Source organism: Archocentrus centrarchus, unplaced genomic scaffold (genome assembly GCF_007364275.1).
Source record: "Archocentrus centrarchus isolate MPI-CPG fArcCen1 unplaced genomic scaffold, fArcCen1 scaffold_35_ctg1, whole genome shotgun sequence".
NCBI classification, from domain to species: Eukaryota; Metazoa; Chordata; class Actinopteri; order Cichliformes; family Cichlidae; genus Archocentrus; species Archocentrus centrarchus.
Genome location: NW_022060262.1, coordinates 3,551,973 through 3,572,045, shown reverse-complemented (window position 1 = coordinate 3,572,045; position 20,073 = coordinate 3,551,973). Strand labels below are relative to the sequence as shown.

General features: G+C 41.4%; 1 protein-coding gene across 1 annotated transcript in view; it reads right to left on the bottom strand.

Annotated features, from left to right (window-relative positions):
- The window catches only part of LOC115776624 (polymeric immunoglobulin receptor-like), a 100,743-nt gene that overhangs the window by 63,829 nt on the left and 16,841 nt on the right, over positions 1-20,073 (bottom strand). Inside the window, exons 5-7 of the mRNA XM_030724350.1 lie at positions 17,905-17,930; positions 10,017-10,268; positions 9,126-9,167 (exon numbers count right to left, since the gene is read on the bottom strand). Coding sequence (XP_030580210.1) covers positions 9,126-9,167; positions 10,017-10,268; positions 17,905-17,930 — 320 coding nt within the window. The remainder of the gene's footprint in view (positions 1-9,125; positions 9,168-10,016; positions 10,269-17,904; positions 17,931-20,073) is intronic.

Genomic DNA, 20,073 nt, shown 5'->3' with positions numbered 1-20,073 from the left:
GCAAATACTCAGTTTGACTCCTCAGTGAAACCCACAGAACCATGTGAGAGAAGGAAGTGAGAACAAACACTGATTCAGACACCTCAAGAAACTCAACTGCTGCCAGAGGAACAAGAGCAAGGTAATTATAATTGATATTATCACTGATTGATCATTAAAATAAACTTTAAGAAATTAAAAAAAAGCAAGAAAAGGTTTGACTGTACTCTGGTGTCAGGAGCTGGGGGAGCAGTCAGAGAGCAGCAGCTGGACGTCAGTGGTTGGACTGGTGGATACTTCAGTGAAGAGTAGACGACGTCTGGCTCTGGTTTAAAGTCTGAACACAAACACACACAGTTCAAACAACAGGAAACATGATTACAAGCTTTGGAGTTCAATCAAGACCTCCAACCTGCACCTCTCTGCATCACACAGTCCCAGTTCACACTGTACTGGGACCAGTTCAGATCCAGTCACAGAGCTTCATACTGCTCACACTTTAACTGCATTTTTAAATTTGCACCTAATGATTAAATGCAGTGTGGTGTAGTGAGGAAGAAACACTCAGTTCATCATGAAATGATGTTAAATCTTCTGACATTTGCTGCTTCCATGTTCCAGCTTCTCTCTTCGTGTCACCCACACAGAAGATTTCTCAGAGTCAAACTTAGAAACAGGAACCAGGAAGTTCCCTTTCTATAGATTACTGGATTAATTTCAAAGCAGCACTGCTGTCATCCTGTCTGACAGCCTATTCTCTGCACAGCATCTTTTAGTTCCCCTAGTTGTTCCATCCTTACACTGTGATAGACTGGAGACCTGTTCTGGCTGTACTTCACCTCCACTCCAGCTTGACCCTGAATTTATGGCAATATCCTATTTATTAGTAAAAATGTCTTTGATAGTGGTGAAGTCTGACCAAGTGAGTTACGGACAGAAAATAAATTAGGACCAAAGACTGAACCTTGTGGTGCACCATTGGTAATGTGTGGTGTAGATGATGAAATGTTCTCTGTGGTAGACAGAAAGGTTCTTTTAAATAGCTCTGAATGAAGTAAACCAACTGTAAATTTTCCTGATTTGAACCACTGCAGATTCAGCACCGTGTAGAGCTGTAATGTAGTGAGACTGGGTACCAAGCCCCAATAGTAACAGCTAGTACGCTGAATACCAGAGCAGCTGACCTGAACCATAAGATCATGGCTAACATGGAGACCTGAGCCCCTGGAAGCTGACTACCAAGACTACGTGAAGTAGCAGGCTGGTGGAGGTTTTGCACCTGTGATGATCATATTGGATGTTCCCTCTCTATGACATCATAAAAATCAAAGGCTAGAACATTTTTAGATGAAAACGGTAAAGTTTTGATGCGTTTTGGCCTCTTGTTTACACGAGAAAGGATACTTTGTGAAATCAGGCTTCAGAGTGGAGCAAAAAGGTCTTGTCTACAGTAGTTTTCCTGTAAATTAAGATGTCCTTAACCTCTCTCTTTTTGTTTGGTTGTTTTTATTTTGTTTTTAAAATATTTGCTATTCTAATGATGCTCATGTATATTAACAAATCTCCTGGCATTATAAAAATGTCCACACTTCCCTGAACTTTGATCAACCACCACCTGTAAACATGTGCACACAGAACAGTTAGTTAAAAAGTGGTTACCTCTGTGTTCTCTGATTGGCTGTTGTTGCCGATTTGATATTTTGATGTCACCATATGTGATTTTATCTATGACATCATCTCCTATAGTTTCTTCATGATCTGCTGAAATGAAAGAATTAATGGCAATAATATTAATAAAGAGTCCAACAGGAAACTGATGTAAGAAACTGGACGGGGATTTCGGTATCTGTATGAACCATGTGATCATAATTAGAATGTGCTTTATTCTACTAAACAAACTGATCCATAAAAGATCAGGAAGTCTGAGTCTCACCTTCAGGTTTCCTGTGAACACATCGTCTCACCAGCAGAACCAGTAACACCAGTAGAACCACAACACAGACTGATCCAACAGAGGACAACACAGAGAGAACAGAAGGAGAAGCGGATGTAGGATGAGGTGTGGATGTAGGTGGAGGTGTGGTGGTGGTCTCTCTAAAATAAAGCAAACACAGTCATTAAGTTCTGGTCACATTGTGAATGTTGAAACCTGCAGAAACACAGACAGGTGAGTGTGTCACCTGTGACAGTGATCCAGCTGGATGGAGACTCTCCATGACCGCTGATGTCACACTTGTAGAGGCCTTCATCAGACCTGGAAACATGCTGGATGGTCATGTGACCTGTAGGCTGCTTCCTGATGAGGGAGCCATCTTTATAGAAAGCAGCTGGGAGGTTGGAGGGAGTGGTCTTTGTTTGACAGAGCAGAGTGACGTCATCTCCCTCCATCACAGGGAGGACAGGACTCTGCAGGATCACTGATCCACCTCAACACAGAGACAAACTACAGCATTTCATCCATTTACACACAGCTTCATCAACACTAACTCCACACACTCAGCTTACCAGAGACTGTGAGATTAACCATGTTACTGATGGCACCCTCTCTGGACTCACACCAGTAAACTCCACTGTCCCATGGGAAAACAATAATGTTACAGGAAGAACCAGCTGGTTTTCCAAACCCATCTCCACACTGAGTCCTCTGTCGTTTGCTTGTGTTCCTCCTCAGAGTCCATCCAGCAGAGCTGTCGTCCTCCTCACAGCTCAGAGACACAAGTCTTTAAAGAGCTGAGAGCTGCTGGGACTCACAGTCAGACGAGCTGTGAGGGTTACAATGAAACATGAAGCCAAACAGGTCATATTAGTGAGCATTGATCAGGTTGAAGCTGTGACAGAAGAAGGTTACTGACCTTGGTTTGTTGTGCAGCTCAGCAGTGAGATCAGAACTAAAGAGAAATGACACTCAGGTTGGTTTGAGGTGAACACAAAGAACAACTCCACACAAACAGCTGACAGACCCACAAACTCGTCTTAAATCCATCCATCTATTTAGGATCTTACACTTTTCAGTTTACACTGCCTACGATCTAAAACGCAACTAAGCTGATGATTATGTGCACCACACTGTGACTATATACAGAATATCTAGAACCTCTCCAATCTGACAGTAAAGTCACGTGTCCTCTGTGCAGCTGTGTTCATGTAATCAGTGAATGATTTGAGCTTTTCACTGCCTGCTGTGTTTCCTGGACTCCTGAGCAAAGATAAAGAGTCAGTTCAGACCTGCAGTTGGTCCTCATGGTGTTTGAACTGAATTCAGCCTGATTAGTTTTTCATGTCTTCTCCTCCATCATCAGTTATCAGGAGAGCAGACAGTCAAAGGTCAATAATTCAAACAAACACAGAGATTCTACTTACAGAGCAGACACAGCACAGATGTTTCCTTCATCGTCCTTCTCACTCATTTGAGCTTTTTTTCATTTCTCTCACTGACACCAAGTAAAGCCCCGCCCTCTTCCTCTGAGCACCAGCTTTACTATTGGTGCAGAGGCAGTGGGGGCTGTTGGTGGTGCGGTCTTTCTTTGTCTAAATTAACAGTGTTTATGTTGTATGTGATTCCACTTGCCATAATAACCACAGTATGTAATGTGGAGGTTTACTGGCTCAATGGCGCCCTCTCTCAAAAGGCAATGGATAAATGTCACTGGCAATGTTGTAATGTGGCCAGATCATAAGAGACGAGCCTGAGGTGGGTCTTAACGCACAGCAGTGTACATGATTATTAAGTATTAACATCTGTCTAGCCATTATATAAAGAGTATGAGGGTCAATATCACCAAAAAGTGCTTTTGGGACTTCAGAAATTGTCCCCCAAAAAAGTTTCAATTTCCCAACTAATTTCATATTCATTGTATCAAGTTGACTTTAGGCTGTTGTAAATGCATGTTGGTCAAGCTCCGACACTTTTATGAATTTACTGCAAGCAGATAAAGAATGAGCACATTGTAAAATATGTCCACCCTGTCATGGACAAAGCCAAATGAAAATAAATACATTTTAATACCAACGTGATTATACAATGCACATTTTCAGATAGCTAGTTTGTCCCTTGCTCAATAATATATTTATTTGGTAAAATAAGGCCTTTGAAAATAGTGAAATAATTGCAAATTGCTTGTCTCTTCAAAGAATCTATGATCGTTGTGTTTTCCTTTTTAAATAAAATCTCTAAAAACCGCGATCTGATCAGTTTTTCAAACAATATTATTTGGCAGTGATTCATTTATTAAGAAAACATAAAAAGCTTTTACTAACTTGTGACGATAACTTGATTATTTTCAAAAGACTGAAAATTTACAGGATGGATGGTGAGATGACAGGGTGGACAAAAATGTGCTAACTGCCAACATGAGTAGATTTATTAAGAACTTTCTCACAAAGGTGAACATTAGAAAACATAATTATGAATATTCATAAGCTTTTTCTTTTCACAGTTACGATCTACAGGGGTTGGACAATGAAACTGAAACACCTGTCATTTTAGTGTGGGAGGTTTCATGGCTAAATTGGACCAGCCTGGTGGCCAATCTTCATTAATTGCACACTGCACCAGTAAGAGTGACCAAGACAGCAAGTCTCTGTGATGTATCAAGAGCCACGGTATCCAGGGTAATGTCAGCATACCACCAAGAAGGACGAACCACATCCAACAGGATTAACTGTGGAAGCAAGAGGAAGCTGTCTGAAAGGGATGTTCGGGTGCTAACCCGGATTGTATCCAAAAAACATAAAACCACGGCTGCCCAAATCACGGCAGAATTAAACGTGCACCTCAACTCTCCTGTTTCCACCAAAACTGTCCGTCGGGAGCTCCACAGAGTCAATATACACGGCCGGGCTGCTATAGCCAAACCTTTGGTCGCTCGTGCCAATGCCAAACGTCGGTTTCAATGGTGCAAGGAGCGCAAATCTTGGGCTGTGGACAATGTGAAACATGTATTGTTCTCTGATGAGTCCACCTTTACTGTTTTCCCCACATCCGGGAGAGTTACGGTGTGGAGAAGCCCCAAAGAAGCGTACCACCCAGACTGTTGCATGCCCAGAGTGAAGCATGGGGGTGGATCAGTGATGTTTGGGCTGCCATATCATGCATTCCCGTGGCCCAATACTTGTGCTATATGGATGCGTCACTGCCAAGGACTACCGAACCATTCTGGAGGACCATGTGCATCCAATGTTTCAAACATTGTATCCTGAAGGTGGTGCCGTGTATCAGGATGACAATGCACCAATACACACAGCAAGACTGGTGAAAGATTGGTTTGATGAACATGAAAGTGAAGTTGAACATCTCCCATGGCCTGCACAGTCACCAGATCTAAATATTATTGAGCCACTTTGGGGTGTTTTGGAGGAGTGAGTCAGGAAATGTTTTCCTCCACCAGCATCACGTCGTGACCTGGAAACTATCCTGCAAGAAGAATGGCTTAAAATCCCTCTGACCACTGTGCAGGACTTGTTTATGTCATTCCCAAGACGAACTGACGCTGTATTGGCCGCAAAAGGAGGCCCTACACCATACTAATAAATTATTGTGGTCTAAAACCAGGTGTTTCAGTTTCATTGTCCAACCCCTGTATAATAGGGTCTAAGGTGGACAAAGGAAGTGTTTGACAAATTGTTTTCTCTGGGAGTCTCTTCCTAAGTTCTTCATTGTATTGTATGCAAACTCTCTGCATTTTTGTCTTAAGTTGTGTGACTGTTTGCTTGTGTCCAGTTGCCATTTGACCAACATAATCTTTCAGAGGGCAGCACGGTGGCGTGGTGGTTAGCACTGCTGCCTCACAGTTAGAATGACATCTAGAAGGTTCGGGTTTGATTCCACTTTGGCCCAGACCTCTCTGTGTGGAGTTTGTTCTCCCCGTGTCTGTGTAAGTTTCACCCACAGTCCAAAGACATGCAGTTACTAGGGTTAGATTAACTGGTCACTCTATATTGCCCATAGGTGTGAGTGGTTGTCTCTTCTGTGTTGGCCCTGCGACAGGTTGGTGATCTGTACAGGGTGTACCCTGCCTCTTGCCCTATGTCAGCTGGGAGAGGCTCCAGCCTGGTTTCATTAGTTGGTTTCTTAAAGGGGGAAATACTCCATGATGACAGGGTGGACAGTAGTTTTAGGGACGTGCACAAAATGTTAAATGAAATAATAAATATGGAGACAAAAAAATCAAAATGGTTTGTTTTACCCAAGAATTTGGTAAGAGTAGTGAGAACATTTAAAAGGTATTTTCATTTTGTGCAATTTGCTGCCTTATTACACTGCTTGAAAGGAGCAGACCAGCGTGTGGGACAGAGCAAAAACAGATACATCCAACCAAAGAAAATGGTATAAATTTGCGAAATTCATTTAAGAAACTTGTTCTGGTACTGATTGTGTGTCATGTATCCCATTTATAATATGCCTAAAATTTCCATTATTTTGAAACATGTTAACAATAATATTTGATTCTGATGAGGACAAACCAAAAGGTACTTTATACTGATGAGACCCATGACCACTATAAATGAGTAACTGCTAATGAATACTTTAAGTGGATTATTGCAGTGTGGAGTGCTATAACAATGATAATAGCATGATGCACCGGCTAGGCTAGCTAATGAATGTCTGTGCCATTATAATGTACTGTTCTTTTGTAGAGTGCAGTGTTTGAGCTGCCCCATACTGAGCCAACCTACCTGACTAGTATATGTTCTGTTCTTATCCAGATAATAAAAAGGGTCACATCTTAAAGATAAACAAGGCTTCGTCCATCATTACTACACAACACAGAGTCGAAGAGGTTTATTTGGACCAGCCAGTTACAGTGTAATTGAGCCTGGTTACATAAAGACATTAATAAAAGTAATATATGTCTGAAAGTCATCCATCCTGAGAGAGGCAGATATGAGCTGAAACACAGGAATCAAACCAGGGACGCTGCTGTTATGGAGCTGAACTGGAACCATTCACACACTGAGGCCCTCTGAACACATTTAATGACACTGCTGCAGAGACACACTGATGACTGACTGGAACACTATGATTCACATTTTAGATTAACACCATCCTCCCACAGGCTTTAGATATGGACACTAAAGGGAGCTGCTGGACTGTAAATCCATCCATGGTGACTCTGAGTCCACCTGGACACAGACTGACAGCTCTGCACACTCACGTCCACCCTGAGGGTAAAATGAGTCTGTAGTTGCAGCGCTAATTCTTAGCCAACTAACATGAATCAATGCTCACATGTTTTTGAGCACTGTTATCAGCTACATCATTAGAATTATTTTGCATATTAGATCTGCTGCATCTTCCAACTCATTTTTCCAGATTGGGTCAGTCAGCAGTTAGCCTAACTGCAGTAACTGCAGGTTTGTGGACTGTGGGACGAAGCTGAAGTACCACAGGGAGAGCCCACGCAGGCACATGGAGAACCGAGCCAGCCAGTGGGTTTGACCCCGTGACCTGTTTGGCATCTTTGACTCAAGTCTAACATTAACATGATGAGAGGACAGGAAATATTTTATTTATTACTCTGAAGCAGTTAAAGACCTCAGTGTTAATCTAAACCAGGAATAAGATGACATCATTGTTGCTGTTTTCACGTGATCATCATAATAACCTACTCATTTCTTCACTGTTCAATCATCACTGTTTGCTCTGCTCCACAGTTTGTGTCTCACCTTAAATGAACATAAAATGTAATTATTTGTCTTTTAAATCCTTAAATTGTCCAGTTACACAGCAGCTGGTGTTTGTTAAAATAAAGAAAATATTCAGTTTAATAGTGAAATGTGCCAGACTGAACTAAAACTTCTCTGAGCCTGAAGCAGACAGTCTGAGAGGTGAGCAACACAATGAACTGATCAATGAACTGATCAATGAACTGATCTTCATGAGAGCTCAGAACGAGTTTTGACATTTTCCATACAACAACACCATTATTAAAATGATTAAATACATGATGAAAGTGAGTGCGGTGTAGAGCTGTGCTTTCAGCTGTTAGCTCGATCAACTTCATGATAAATCTGTATCAACTAATTCAACAGGTCAGGAAACAGCTGTTATTAGATTAAACTTTATTAAACTCTTTAGGAAGATTACATCAGAGAAATTAAAGAAGCTACAAAAACAAATGAAACATTTATTAGTGTGTAAAACTAGAAAAAATTAATTGTTAGCATGTGACACGGAGTTGATGTTTGAAGTAACAGCTTGAAGAGTCTCCTTAATGGAAGGAAACGTTCAGTTTTACAGAAACATCTGGAACATCTGGAGCTGCATGGAGCCAATGTCTCTTCTTTGTTTCATAACACTGTCTGTGATAACTGTCAGTCCTTCAGTTACAGCTGATCAGTGAGCCCAGCAGCAGATAACTGACCGTCTGTACTGATGTCAGTAATGATGCTGCTGATCTCTACATGAGGATCAGTTTGTGGTTCAAAGCTCACAAACAGCTGAAGATGAAACACTGATGCTGATACAGTAACACACACACAACACTGAACTCATGTACTCACAGTAAACAAACCATAAAGTAATCTGAGAACATCAGTGACAGAGACGTGAATATGGAGGAAGACTTGCTGTGAAGAAACTCTGATCTTTAAAAAAATATATAGATTTTTTCCTGATTTGTAAACTTGTCTTTGAAACAGGAACTCCTGAATGTTTCATACAAACATGGCAGAAATGTAAAAATATATATTTTAAAGAACAGAAACTGAGAAACTAACATGCAGCTAAAAGAATACACTCACTGATCCTGATACTGTCTCAATACTGATTTTAAATTACTGACTGATGCTGATCAGTTGTAAAAGAACACTGAAGATAAAGATGAAGATGAAGATGTGTCTGATACCTGCTAGATGATCAGGATCATCAGTTTGGCCTCTGATGATCTTGATCATCTCAGTGGTTTATGTACATTTCCTTTGCTGTGATTAAAAACTGCGAGGTATACCTATTAAATGTTATTGCATAGTAAAGCGCCTGAACTGAGAACATCCAGTCAGTGGATGCCAGCTGAGCTGTTGGTGTTGCTGCTGGAGGATGAGCAGCTGTGGAGGATCTGCTTCTTAAAAAGGTTCAGCAGCAGTGGGAAGGAGGCCCTGTATCTGCTTCTTGTGCTGCAGCACTCTGACCTGCACGTTGGCTCCACCTGTCGTCGTATATGCAGATCATAACGCTCTTGTTTCTTGGCCTGAATTCAAAACTCCACCCAGAGGCTCTTGGGGGGGGGGGGGTCGCTCCTCGTGCAGGAACAGAGAAGATGATGGCAGATGAACTCTCTCATGTTTCTTCCTGTTCCTGATCAAATGTCTCTGCAGGTCTCCTTCTGATTGGTCAAATCCATGTGCTGTCCTGTGGGCGTGTCAGCTGCTGAATTGGTCCAATCTGACCATTTCAGCAGCCCTGGTTCCAGCAGCATCCTCCTGCCTGTTAGCTGGATTAATGCAGCAGTCTAAATGGCTTAGCTCATTCATTGTGTATATATGATCACTGAAGCTGAAGGGGGGGGTGTAGTTTGGGGACTGGGGAGCGGACTCTGATTTTTATGTATGCTCTTTATCCTTAGACAGAAGAGGAACAGTCAGTATTTGTCCTGAAGAGTAGCAGGAGGCTCAGATCATCTGTTTTGGATTTAGATTCAGTTTTCTGTAGATGAAAAAACCACCAACAGCAGCAACAAGAAGCAGAGCAGGAACTGAGAGACCAACGATCAGACCAACAGGAGCTCCTCTGGACCTGCAGGTAGAAACAGGTGTGAGGTGTCAGCTGTCAGGTAGGTGATGAGTGAAGAACAGAACAGAATCCATTTCCTCTTCAAACTGCTGTCAGACATTATCTACTGCACTCTGATCACATCACTCAGACCAGCTGCTTTCTACAAAGTCTCATCAACAACATCTTTAGAAACAAACATCAACAACCAGGAAGCAGCTTCACCTCTGATCACAGACACACTGAACTCTGCTCACTCACCTGGAGGAGCAACAACTCTCAGGGTGATGCTTTCGATTAATTTTGGTGAGTGTGTTTCTTCTGTGACGACATGACACTCATATGTTCCAGTGTCATTAATCATCACGTTCTTCAGGATCACAGACACGTCTCCATCCTTCATCTGTCTGTTCTTCAGATCCACCCGGTTCTTGAAAGATGGATGCTGGTTATCAGGATCAAACTGACCATCCCGATACAAAAGCAGATACTGGTCCCCCTGATCAGCTCTGCTCCACTTTACCACTCTGATTGTGTTGCTGTTTGGAGCTCGACCTGTCAGAGTGACGTTCTGTCCAGACTAGCTGTTGATGATTTTCTGCTCTGAAAGAGGAAACGACACAGAGCAGAGAGGTCAAAGGTCAAAGTCAGAGTGAAGCTCATTTTTTAATTATTTTTTTACCGTTCCTACATCTCTGTTATTCAGTAATTCGGTGTGTGTTGTTTTGAGCTATGACCTCACATGTGCTAAATGCAGCACTCTGATTGGTCAGATCTGTTTGTTCGCTTGCGAAAGTCAGAAAAATTGAACTTGATCTGAAAAAATAAATGCCGCAAATTTGTCCTGTGAAATGATGCGGTCGGTGTGAACGGCTGCATTAGAACAGGCGAATATTTTTAATGCACAAAACATTTGCGTGAAATTTACACGTCCAGTGTGTAAGGCCTTAAATCACACTGCTGCTGACTGAAGGAGTTACCGCCCAGCTTGATTGTATTTCTTTGCGTTGGCACCTAATTAGAACTGCAACTCTGAACTGTCTTCAACTGGACACATTTAAAGTTAGTCAGTAACTCATTATAGATATGTTGAAGTGAAGCCTCCATTCAACTCAATCTGACGTCATTTTGACCAGTCAGAATATAATCAGAGATATCTCCAATCACTAATATGTCTAGTCATGAATCAGTTTCAGATATCTGGAGTGAAAGTGTGGTGAATCAGATTTTATGTTAAAACGACCTGCCATAGAACAGAGGCTTCAATTCAAGATATCTACAATCTGAAACACACATTTCAGATATCTACAATTAAATTTCACTTTCACTTTCAGTGGCTCCACTCTGCATCCTGCTGCAGCTTCAAAATATATAATAAATTATTATTATTATGGGTCTGTTTGGTAGATTTGTTTGCAGTGTTTTGTACATTTGTTTTTGTGTTAAAACAATTAAAAGTTGATTAAATGCGTTTGTAATAGAACAAATACATATTGTGTCACTTTGTCTTTAAATACACACACACAGCTGTTTTAATGCTGCTAAAATAAAACAATTAAAGCTCTTTAGTTTTAAAGATTATGAATTTTCTGTTGCACAATCAAATAAAAAGCCTCTCCAAACCAAGCTCCCGGGCTGAATTTCAACCCCAGTCCGCCCCTGACGGCGCCGCTGCAGCCGCCTGAAGTTCTATACAGGCAATTGTTTGGACAGCTCAGTTCAGCACAAGGGGGCTTACCCGCAATCGCTTAATTCAGAGATCTAAAAATATAATTTTGACTAGTCATAATTACGTTTTTAGATATCTTAAATTGTAATTACGGATGTGTGCCCCTTCAAGTGACCAATCCGGTGACGTCATTTGAGATATCTTCAAAGGAAATTTTACTTGTCAAAACGTAATTGAAGATATGTTGAATTATTATTTTTACTAGTCAAAATGTAAATGCAGATATTTTAAATCACCATTCTGGATAGTCAAAATGCAGTTTTAGATATCTGAAATGTAATTACGGAGAATCAGACAAACGGATTTTATGTCAAAACGGCCTCATATATATATATATATATATATATATATCTTTAATTAGAATTATGACTGGTCAAAAAAAAGTAATATCTCAAAAATATCTCAAATTAACTTCATAACTAGTCATAATTTAATTGTAGATATCTGAAATGTGAGTTTCAGATAGTCAGTAATTCGTTGAAGATATGCTGCATTGAAGCCTCCATTCAACTCAATGGTAAATCTGACGTAATTTCTACTAGATCAGACTGTAATTAGACATATCTTAATTTACTAATAGGTCTATTCATAAATCTGTTTCAGATATCTGGATTGTAAGTGTGGTGAAATGGACTTTATGTTAAAACGGACCGCCATGGGCTGCACGGCCGTCCCGCTGCACACCAGCGGAGTCTTTGGGACACATTAACGTGTGACTGATCATCGTGTTCTTCATAATCTCAGAAAGAAACAAAGTTTGGTTTGTAGCAAACCTGCAGAGAGACACATGAAGACACACAGCAGAGAGAAGCAGCGCAGTGAAACCGTTACATCCGTCATTTCCGTCCTGCGTCCTTCTCAAATCTGAGTCTGTGAGTGTTTCCAGACAAAAACAGGACTTCAGTTTAAAACCTGACTTCAACTTAATTTTAGGGTTCAACTTAAATTTAATTCACAGACTTTGAGAGCAGATTTAACGCTTAGCTATTAGTTTACAGCCAAACTTTCGTCACTGTGACGTATTACGGAGTGTCGGACAGTCCAAATGTACAAAACGCGAATCACTTCATTTGATTTTGTCGTGATTCTCGCCTTTAACAAAGTTTGTTTCTATTTAGTTTTGTTTAATCTGGATGTTATATTTTATTTTAATCTGCTGTTTCTGAGAATGAAGGAATTATGAATAAAATAGAGCTCAGTCAGTAGGGGAGAGTGGGGGTAAGATGAGCCACATAATAAAAAGTGCTCCAGGGGTTCAGTTTGCCCCGGGCACGAAGTAACATGAACCAGTTCACAGGGTAAAGTGTCTATTTTTTCCAGTATTAAAACGGGCAAAACAATTTATTTTTCCAAAATTTAAATTTAGGTTACCTAAAATAACACAAACCCAGCTGGGTATGGTTTGATTTTCTTTTATTTGCCACTGAGAAACGATAACTTTAAGGTGAGGGTATAAATTGTGTTCTTTTTTCAAAATTGTTCGATTTTTGTTTAGGAATCAGAAAACAAAAATTGGAAAATTACCATTTCAGAATTGGTAAACAAAAACTTAAAAAATGAGCCTTTTTTGTTTTTTGCTTTGTCAAAAACAAACAGAAAATAAAAAAAATGAACCAAGTGCTCAAAAAATTAAATTCTGGATTTTAAAATCCAGTATGGAAATGTTATTTCTCATTTTGTGGAGAATTTTATACATTCTTAGCATAAGTTATTGGCTTTTGGCAGGGGTAAGATGAGCCAGTGGTTCAGTTAATCCTTGGCCTTTGGCTCACTTTGCGCTGTAATCTAGTAACATTATCACAGATGTGAGGAGAGTACTAAATTTCCACTTTTGTCATTTGCTGAGCCGCACTCACCTTTGAAAAGAAGCTCTCATCTTCCTCTCCGTCCTCTTCCTCGAGTCTCTCTCATGTGTCGCGCATTAACGTTTTGTCTCTGGGAAAACAGCAGACAGGTTTTGTGAGAAAGTGCGCAGAAACAGTTTGTTGATATTTGCTGTGATGCCTAAAATTGCGTTTGAAATCGCCTCCTCCAAAAAAATGCAATGCAACTTTTTCCCCACAATTCCAACTCCAGAATTAGTCTTTAACGTTGGAACAACGGCAGTGTTGATAATGGAAACCCGGTCTGAGACGATCCAGTGAGCAGGTCCAGCTGTGCACCGACGGTGTAACAGCTGGATCCAAACAAAGCAAAGATCCTCCACAGGTAAGACAGCAGAGGTCTGCAAGCAGCCACCGCTGCAGGTGTGCTGGCACCGCGCTCAGGTTTATTGTAAGGCTCCTCCTTCTTCGCTGATTTCTGTTCAACGGACGAAAAACAGCCTGCAATATTTTTGATATGTGTGTGTGTGTGTGTGTGTGTGTGTGTGTCCTAGTTATGTAAAGCTTAATAACATCACAATTTAAAACTATACTCTGCATTTTAAAACAGTTGCAGCGTGTACGTGTGATTTTGCCACGAACGTTAGAGAAGTGAAGCTCCAGCAGGTTTTTACCTGCAATCATGACGTGTTCCTTTATTCGTGTGAATTTTAATGCTGATCAGTTTCTTTATTTATGATTCGTTTGCATTAGAAATTCATTCAGATCTTCATCATGACCTGCACTACTTTACAGCTGATTTTTCATTTTATATGTGGCTGATATGCATGCTGAATGTTAGAATAAATAAACCAAGGTAATTATAAATCTGCAGTTGTGAACCTAAAGTCAATCCAGTGTGCTGATATATGTAAAAACAGTAATTAAAATATCTCCTCACCGGGCGGTGAGGTTTCATCTGCTGAAGGAGTCCACAGAAATTAAAGGGTCATTTTACTAGAATTCACCAACATTAATGTGATATAGATAAATATACATAAGTTAATAAACAGTCAAACTTAAAATTTGACATGAAGTCTCCACACACTGTGATTCAGGCCCACCTGCTCTGTGTGCAGTAAATGGACTGAGCACTCACGTGTTTGCATTTACTCATTCACTTCCTTCTACAGCTAAGTGCTCTCTATCTATGCATCACAGCACTGGACTGCTTTCCTGTGGCTGTTTGTACACACAGAGTCTGATTAAGCATCTGTTAAAGCTTTTGTTAAAGCGTTTGTTAAAGTCAGATGAAGTCAACAAGCTGATGTTTCATCAGTTAAACGACTGATTTTCAGCCAGAAAACACAACAAAGATTTTATAAAAACTCAAATTCACTGACTCAGTCTAACCAGCAGCTCTTATACAAAGATCTGTGCTGGTCCTGATCTGTTCTAGTAACATTACATGTAGATGTCTGTGTGTGTGTGGTGTGTGTGTGGGGGGGGGGGGGGGGGGGGGGGGGGGGGGGGGGTCACTGTAAACCTGACCACCATGCTGCAAACTGACCAGTTTAATCTGCACTAAGCTGTACTGAGCTGCTTAGTTTCAGTAACACAAATGTATACTTCATTTTCCCCAAAACAATTCACACAAAAAAGACAGAAATCAGCAACACATCACAACATATGATTTAAACACATTAAAATGAATCGGCACAGTAAGACGCCTTCGACTATTTCAAACAGGTTTACAGATCAATCTGGACCAGACAGCGAACTATGACTAAGCTCGGCCAGAGCGCCATTCATACCTGTGCGGTGTCCATCATTCTCCTCCGGTCATCCTGTTCACAGCTGGAGCCTGTCCCCGCTGTCACGGGCCATTAGAGGCAGGGTGCACCCTGCACAGGTCGTATGTTGCAGGCAGACAACCATTCACACTCACAGGCACGCCCACCAGTTGCATGTCTGTGGACTGTGGGAGGAAACCCACGCTGACACGTGGAGAACACGCAAACTCCACCAAGGTGGATTCGAACCCAGGACTACTTGCTGTGAGGCAGCACCGCGCTAACCAGCACCTGTCTGCGGTATTATCCGACAGTATGGTGATTTCTGAGCATCCCGTTTCAGCTTCTGCTCCTCCACCGCTGATGTGGAAATTATATCTCCATGGCAACGCATACCACTGCGGTATTTTCCGCTCCAACCCTGTGATCAAATTATAGAGCACTCACTATGTGATCGATACACCACAGTCATAAACCTGTGCCGTAACCTATGAATTAAACCATGTGACACATTTAGCTGCTGTGATCCAGAAGAACTCCTTTCATCCTCCGAGTTTCTGTGACTGCAGTAAAATTTCCCTCCATCCATCACTTGAAGAAAAACATAAAATGATGATAATAATTAACGATCATCTTTAAATCTCCGTCCTTCCTGCGAAACAACAGCTGGAAAGAATCCAGCTGTGCGTCTCAGCCTGGAGTTGAAAATACGAAACATTGCAGCAGCTCATGGCAGGAAACGGAAATACAATTATAATTCATGAACGAATGAATGAATTATAATTGTATGCTGAAGATTTGGAGCAGGTCTTATTTTGGCCGGTCACGTCTCTCAGTCAGAAACCTTCATGAGCAGAGACGGACTGACACACCCGGAGATTCAGCTTTTATATTAACATCATCCTTTCACATATGAGCACTAGAGGGCGATGTAGATGTAACCAATACTGTTTCAGTACTTTAAATAAATAAACAGCACACTGAGCATGCGCAGTTTCTCATGAAATGGATCTGTTTTATTTAATGGTGGATAGAAATCATCTTAAATATGTTTTCAGACATAAACTGTGGAGACTGTGAGGGTTACAGAGAGTGCAGCTTCCTGATCAGGCTCTAATACTTCTAATATGAACAGGAGGACTCGCAGTTTTAAATTGTGCTCACGGGCTCGTGATAACGTGTGAGAACACCCACAGTGACTCCAACTAGTCTATTAACTCAGAGGAGGTGGGAAAATATTGTTGTATTTGTTATTGTTATAAACCAGCACTCATGTGATAACATTAATGTTGTTTTCTCATCTCATAAATGATAATAAATATTTTCTCTGACACTAACAGGCTTTTTCAATTTCCTGATTATCTCCAACATTATTATTTATATATGAAAAATATGCACTTCCTGTATTGATTTGAAATTAAATGCCCTGTACAGTAAAGAAGAGCTCAGAACCATGTGACCAAAATGATCAAAGATGCAGCTCCATGAATCAAACATTAGGAAACACGACTCCACCATTCATACACTCAGCAGCACTTAAACACCACATCATCATAGCTGAGTCAAGCTGCTGCACTATCCCCTTCACTGAGCCCGTGTACTGATGAATCATTGAAAGGGCAGTAAAGACTGAGACAAACGGGGCGTGTCGTTTTCTGGAAGAGCGAGCAGAGAGACTTTGGCTTTAGTTTGGAATCATCCAGTTTGGATTTTATGGTCATCATCTCATAATATTGGTGACAACACTGTGATTGGGGATGTGACTAAACCAAGCAATTCAAGATTAGTATCAATAATACCCCTCCTGTAGGCCCACCACATATGGAAGGTGTCATAGGGGTCGGGTGCAGCGTGTCAGTAAACACTCTGACATCAGTCACTGGAAATCACACAAAGCTGGAACAGTGGTGGATTCAGGGGATTTTAACACACCTGTATTCAAGGTTGAGGCTGCTGCATCATCTCCTGGTGGATGGCAGAGACTATAGATGTTCACAAAGACAGATTTTATTGTAACACACAGAATCTCAGTCTGTATTTATTTCTTTAGAGCAACCAAATTTGGTACACAGGTACATCATAGGCCCCTGAAGGTTCTCATGTTACATACAGCACGTGTCTGCGTGGTTTTTCTCCAGGTAACAGGAGCCTCATATTGGTCATGTGTGCTCCCCTTGTCCACTCCTTCCTCCTGGCTTTGACGCTGGTCACCATTTTCCTTTCTGTAACCTCGCCAAATCAAGTGTGAACATCACTGTCCAAGATCAGAACTGCACATTGTGAATGAAACTGGCCATCCGCTTTATGCACTATAGTGTCTGCTCTCCCCCACAGAGGACACTCCCACTGAGGACACAGGAGCAGTGACATTTTCAGCACTGGACAGCTCCCCAGTGTCCAATAGTCTAACAGTAAACATGGAGGAACCACATGGATATGCAATGAGCACACACAGACGGAGTTTAAAAACACACAGAGGGGAGTTGGAGAATGGAAAACCCAAGAACATGGTTGATACAAGCAACTCTTACAGCTGCCAGGAGGTCAACATTGGCAAAGGTGAGGGAACACCACTGAAGGCTTGGTTGGAGGCTGAAGACAGTGGGGAAGACCCTCTGGTGGCCAGTGATGGTGGTGAAGACCCCAGTGGTTTGGCTGGAGGCCGGAAGCAATACAGCTCTGCATGGTTGGGGTTCTCAGTCCTATCCTGACTTGACTTCAAAGAAAATGAGCTGGTCAGGACAACACCGAGTAGAGGGGGCCCAGTATGAGCAGACATGGGCAAAGATGCAGCCTCTGGGCTGACCACTGGCAGAGAAGCAGTGTCTGACTGGTGTCAGCAGATGTGGGCAGACAGGCAGGCCCAGGTTACACAGGATCCTCAGGGTGAACAAGCTGAGGCTGTGCAGGGATCACAGCTGACTCTGGAGCCTGGGGCTGGGGCAACTCCAGCTAAGGCCAGGGACACACTGGAGATTCAGAGCCGGTCAGTCCAAGTTGCCCTGAGGTCACAGGCACCAGGAGCTGAGGCACAGTCTCTGGGGAACTCCCAGTGGGCTTGGTACTCTGCACACAGTTCATTTTAATAAGTTAATTTTCTATGTTGTGGTTAAAACACTGCATGTATTTGCAGAGTACAGCAGCATGCAGTAAGCCCAACGTTCAGCAGGCTGCATGAAGCAAACACTGAGAGCCTTAAAACTATTGAGTTCATCAGGTTAAGTTAATATTAATATCATATAAATGAAGGTTTAACTGGAGTTTGTTCCCATAAATACTCCAGAAAAGCTGAACAAACAAAGACGAGATAAAAGAGTCAGAGAGGGGATTCAATAATGTAACAGCTCACTTCATCCATACGTACAGCTACAGAGTCAGCACTCAGCTTTGACACACATCATCAAAGTAAAAGCCTCCCTGCTTGGTTTCTTTCACATTAAAAGCTCATGTATGAGAATGAAATTAAATGTGTGGTCCTGCTATCATCAGCACTGATCTATTTCTCTGCAGGATCAATAAACTTTGTCTCACTTGTTGTTCTTCTTCTGTGGTTTCATAAAGATGCCTGGTTGTGAATTGTTGTGTAAGTTAAAGTTAGCACGTCTAATGTGATGAAAACCTTCACTGTAAACTTCAATAACTACTTAATAATTATAGTTTCAGCATTTGTAACAACATAAACAGTCTGATATATTTTAACCTCTGCACATGAACCACAGCAGCTACTTCCTCACTTCCACTGAACTGAGGGTACAAAGTGTGTACAAAGTGTGGGTCTGTTTTGTACCATGTGTTTTTTTCTTCTTCTGGTTTTAATGACAAAGGCCAACATAACTGGTGGGTGTTTGTCTCAAACAGGAAAGATGAGCTGCACTGAGCTGCCATCAGTTATGGACAGAGAGCTGCCAGACCAACAGGCCCAGAGGTACAGCTGCTCTTTCTTCAGTAAAAAGGCATATTTGTTTGAAAGTTTTAACTGCTGTCTTTTAAAATATAAGGAAGTATAATATGAACTGGGAAAGCAAACCTCGTATTCAAAGGCACACCTCAAAACTGTTATTTTTATTTATATCAAATCTAAAAAGCTGTTCAGAGGAAGTCTGGGGACACAGCTCAGGAGTTTGCAGTTTATCAGACAATAAAAATCTCTCTCAGTAGCTGCTTGTTGGTTTCTGGGTGTCTGAAATAAGAAGTCTCCAGTCTCAAACTCACACTGAAGCATCTCTGTGCAGTTTAAACTTATTCTTTGTTTCTGCATATGAACAGAAGCAAATCGGTTAGCCACAACCAAACCCGACCAAAAGTCAAATTATCATCTCACACCTCAGTGAAACCCACAGAACCACAGAGCAAAAGTTTATCTTTTATTAATCCTGCAGAGAAGCTGAAGCCAACAAACATTTATGAAGTTTAATAACACTGAAGCTACTGAGAACAGAAGATTTTATAATCCAACTTAAAATAAGATCAGATTTGGTTTGTTTAATTGTTTAAATCTAATTCAGTATGAAAAATACATCAAACATTCAAACATATGACAAACTTTTTAACACATGGATGGTCTGTGGTGTGAGGTGCTGGGGGAGCAGTCAGAGAGCAGCAGCTGGACGTCAGTGGTTGGACTGGTGGATACTTCAGTGAAGAGTAGACGATGTCTGGCTCTGGTTTAAAGTCTGAACACAAACACACACAGTTCAAACAACAGGAAACATGATTACAAGCTTTGGAGTTCAATCAAGACCTCCAACCTGCACCTCTCTGCATCACTCAGTCCCAGTTCACACTGGTAAATATGAACTGGGACTGAGCTTCACTCAGGATGTGATTGGTTAGCTTAGCTTAGCATGATGGCTGCAAACAGCAGCTAGCTTGGCTCTGTCACAGAGCAGCTGTACCTGGGCCTCCTTGATGTGATGGTTGTTGGTCCATAACTGACGTCTCCAGTTCTCGATGCTGAGTAGACTGCAGCTGAATCAGTGTCTGCAGAATAAAACACATTTAAGTTACTACAGGTACAACTCCCCAACTTTTACATAACTGCACTACGACTGTGGCAAAACC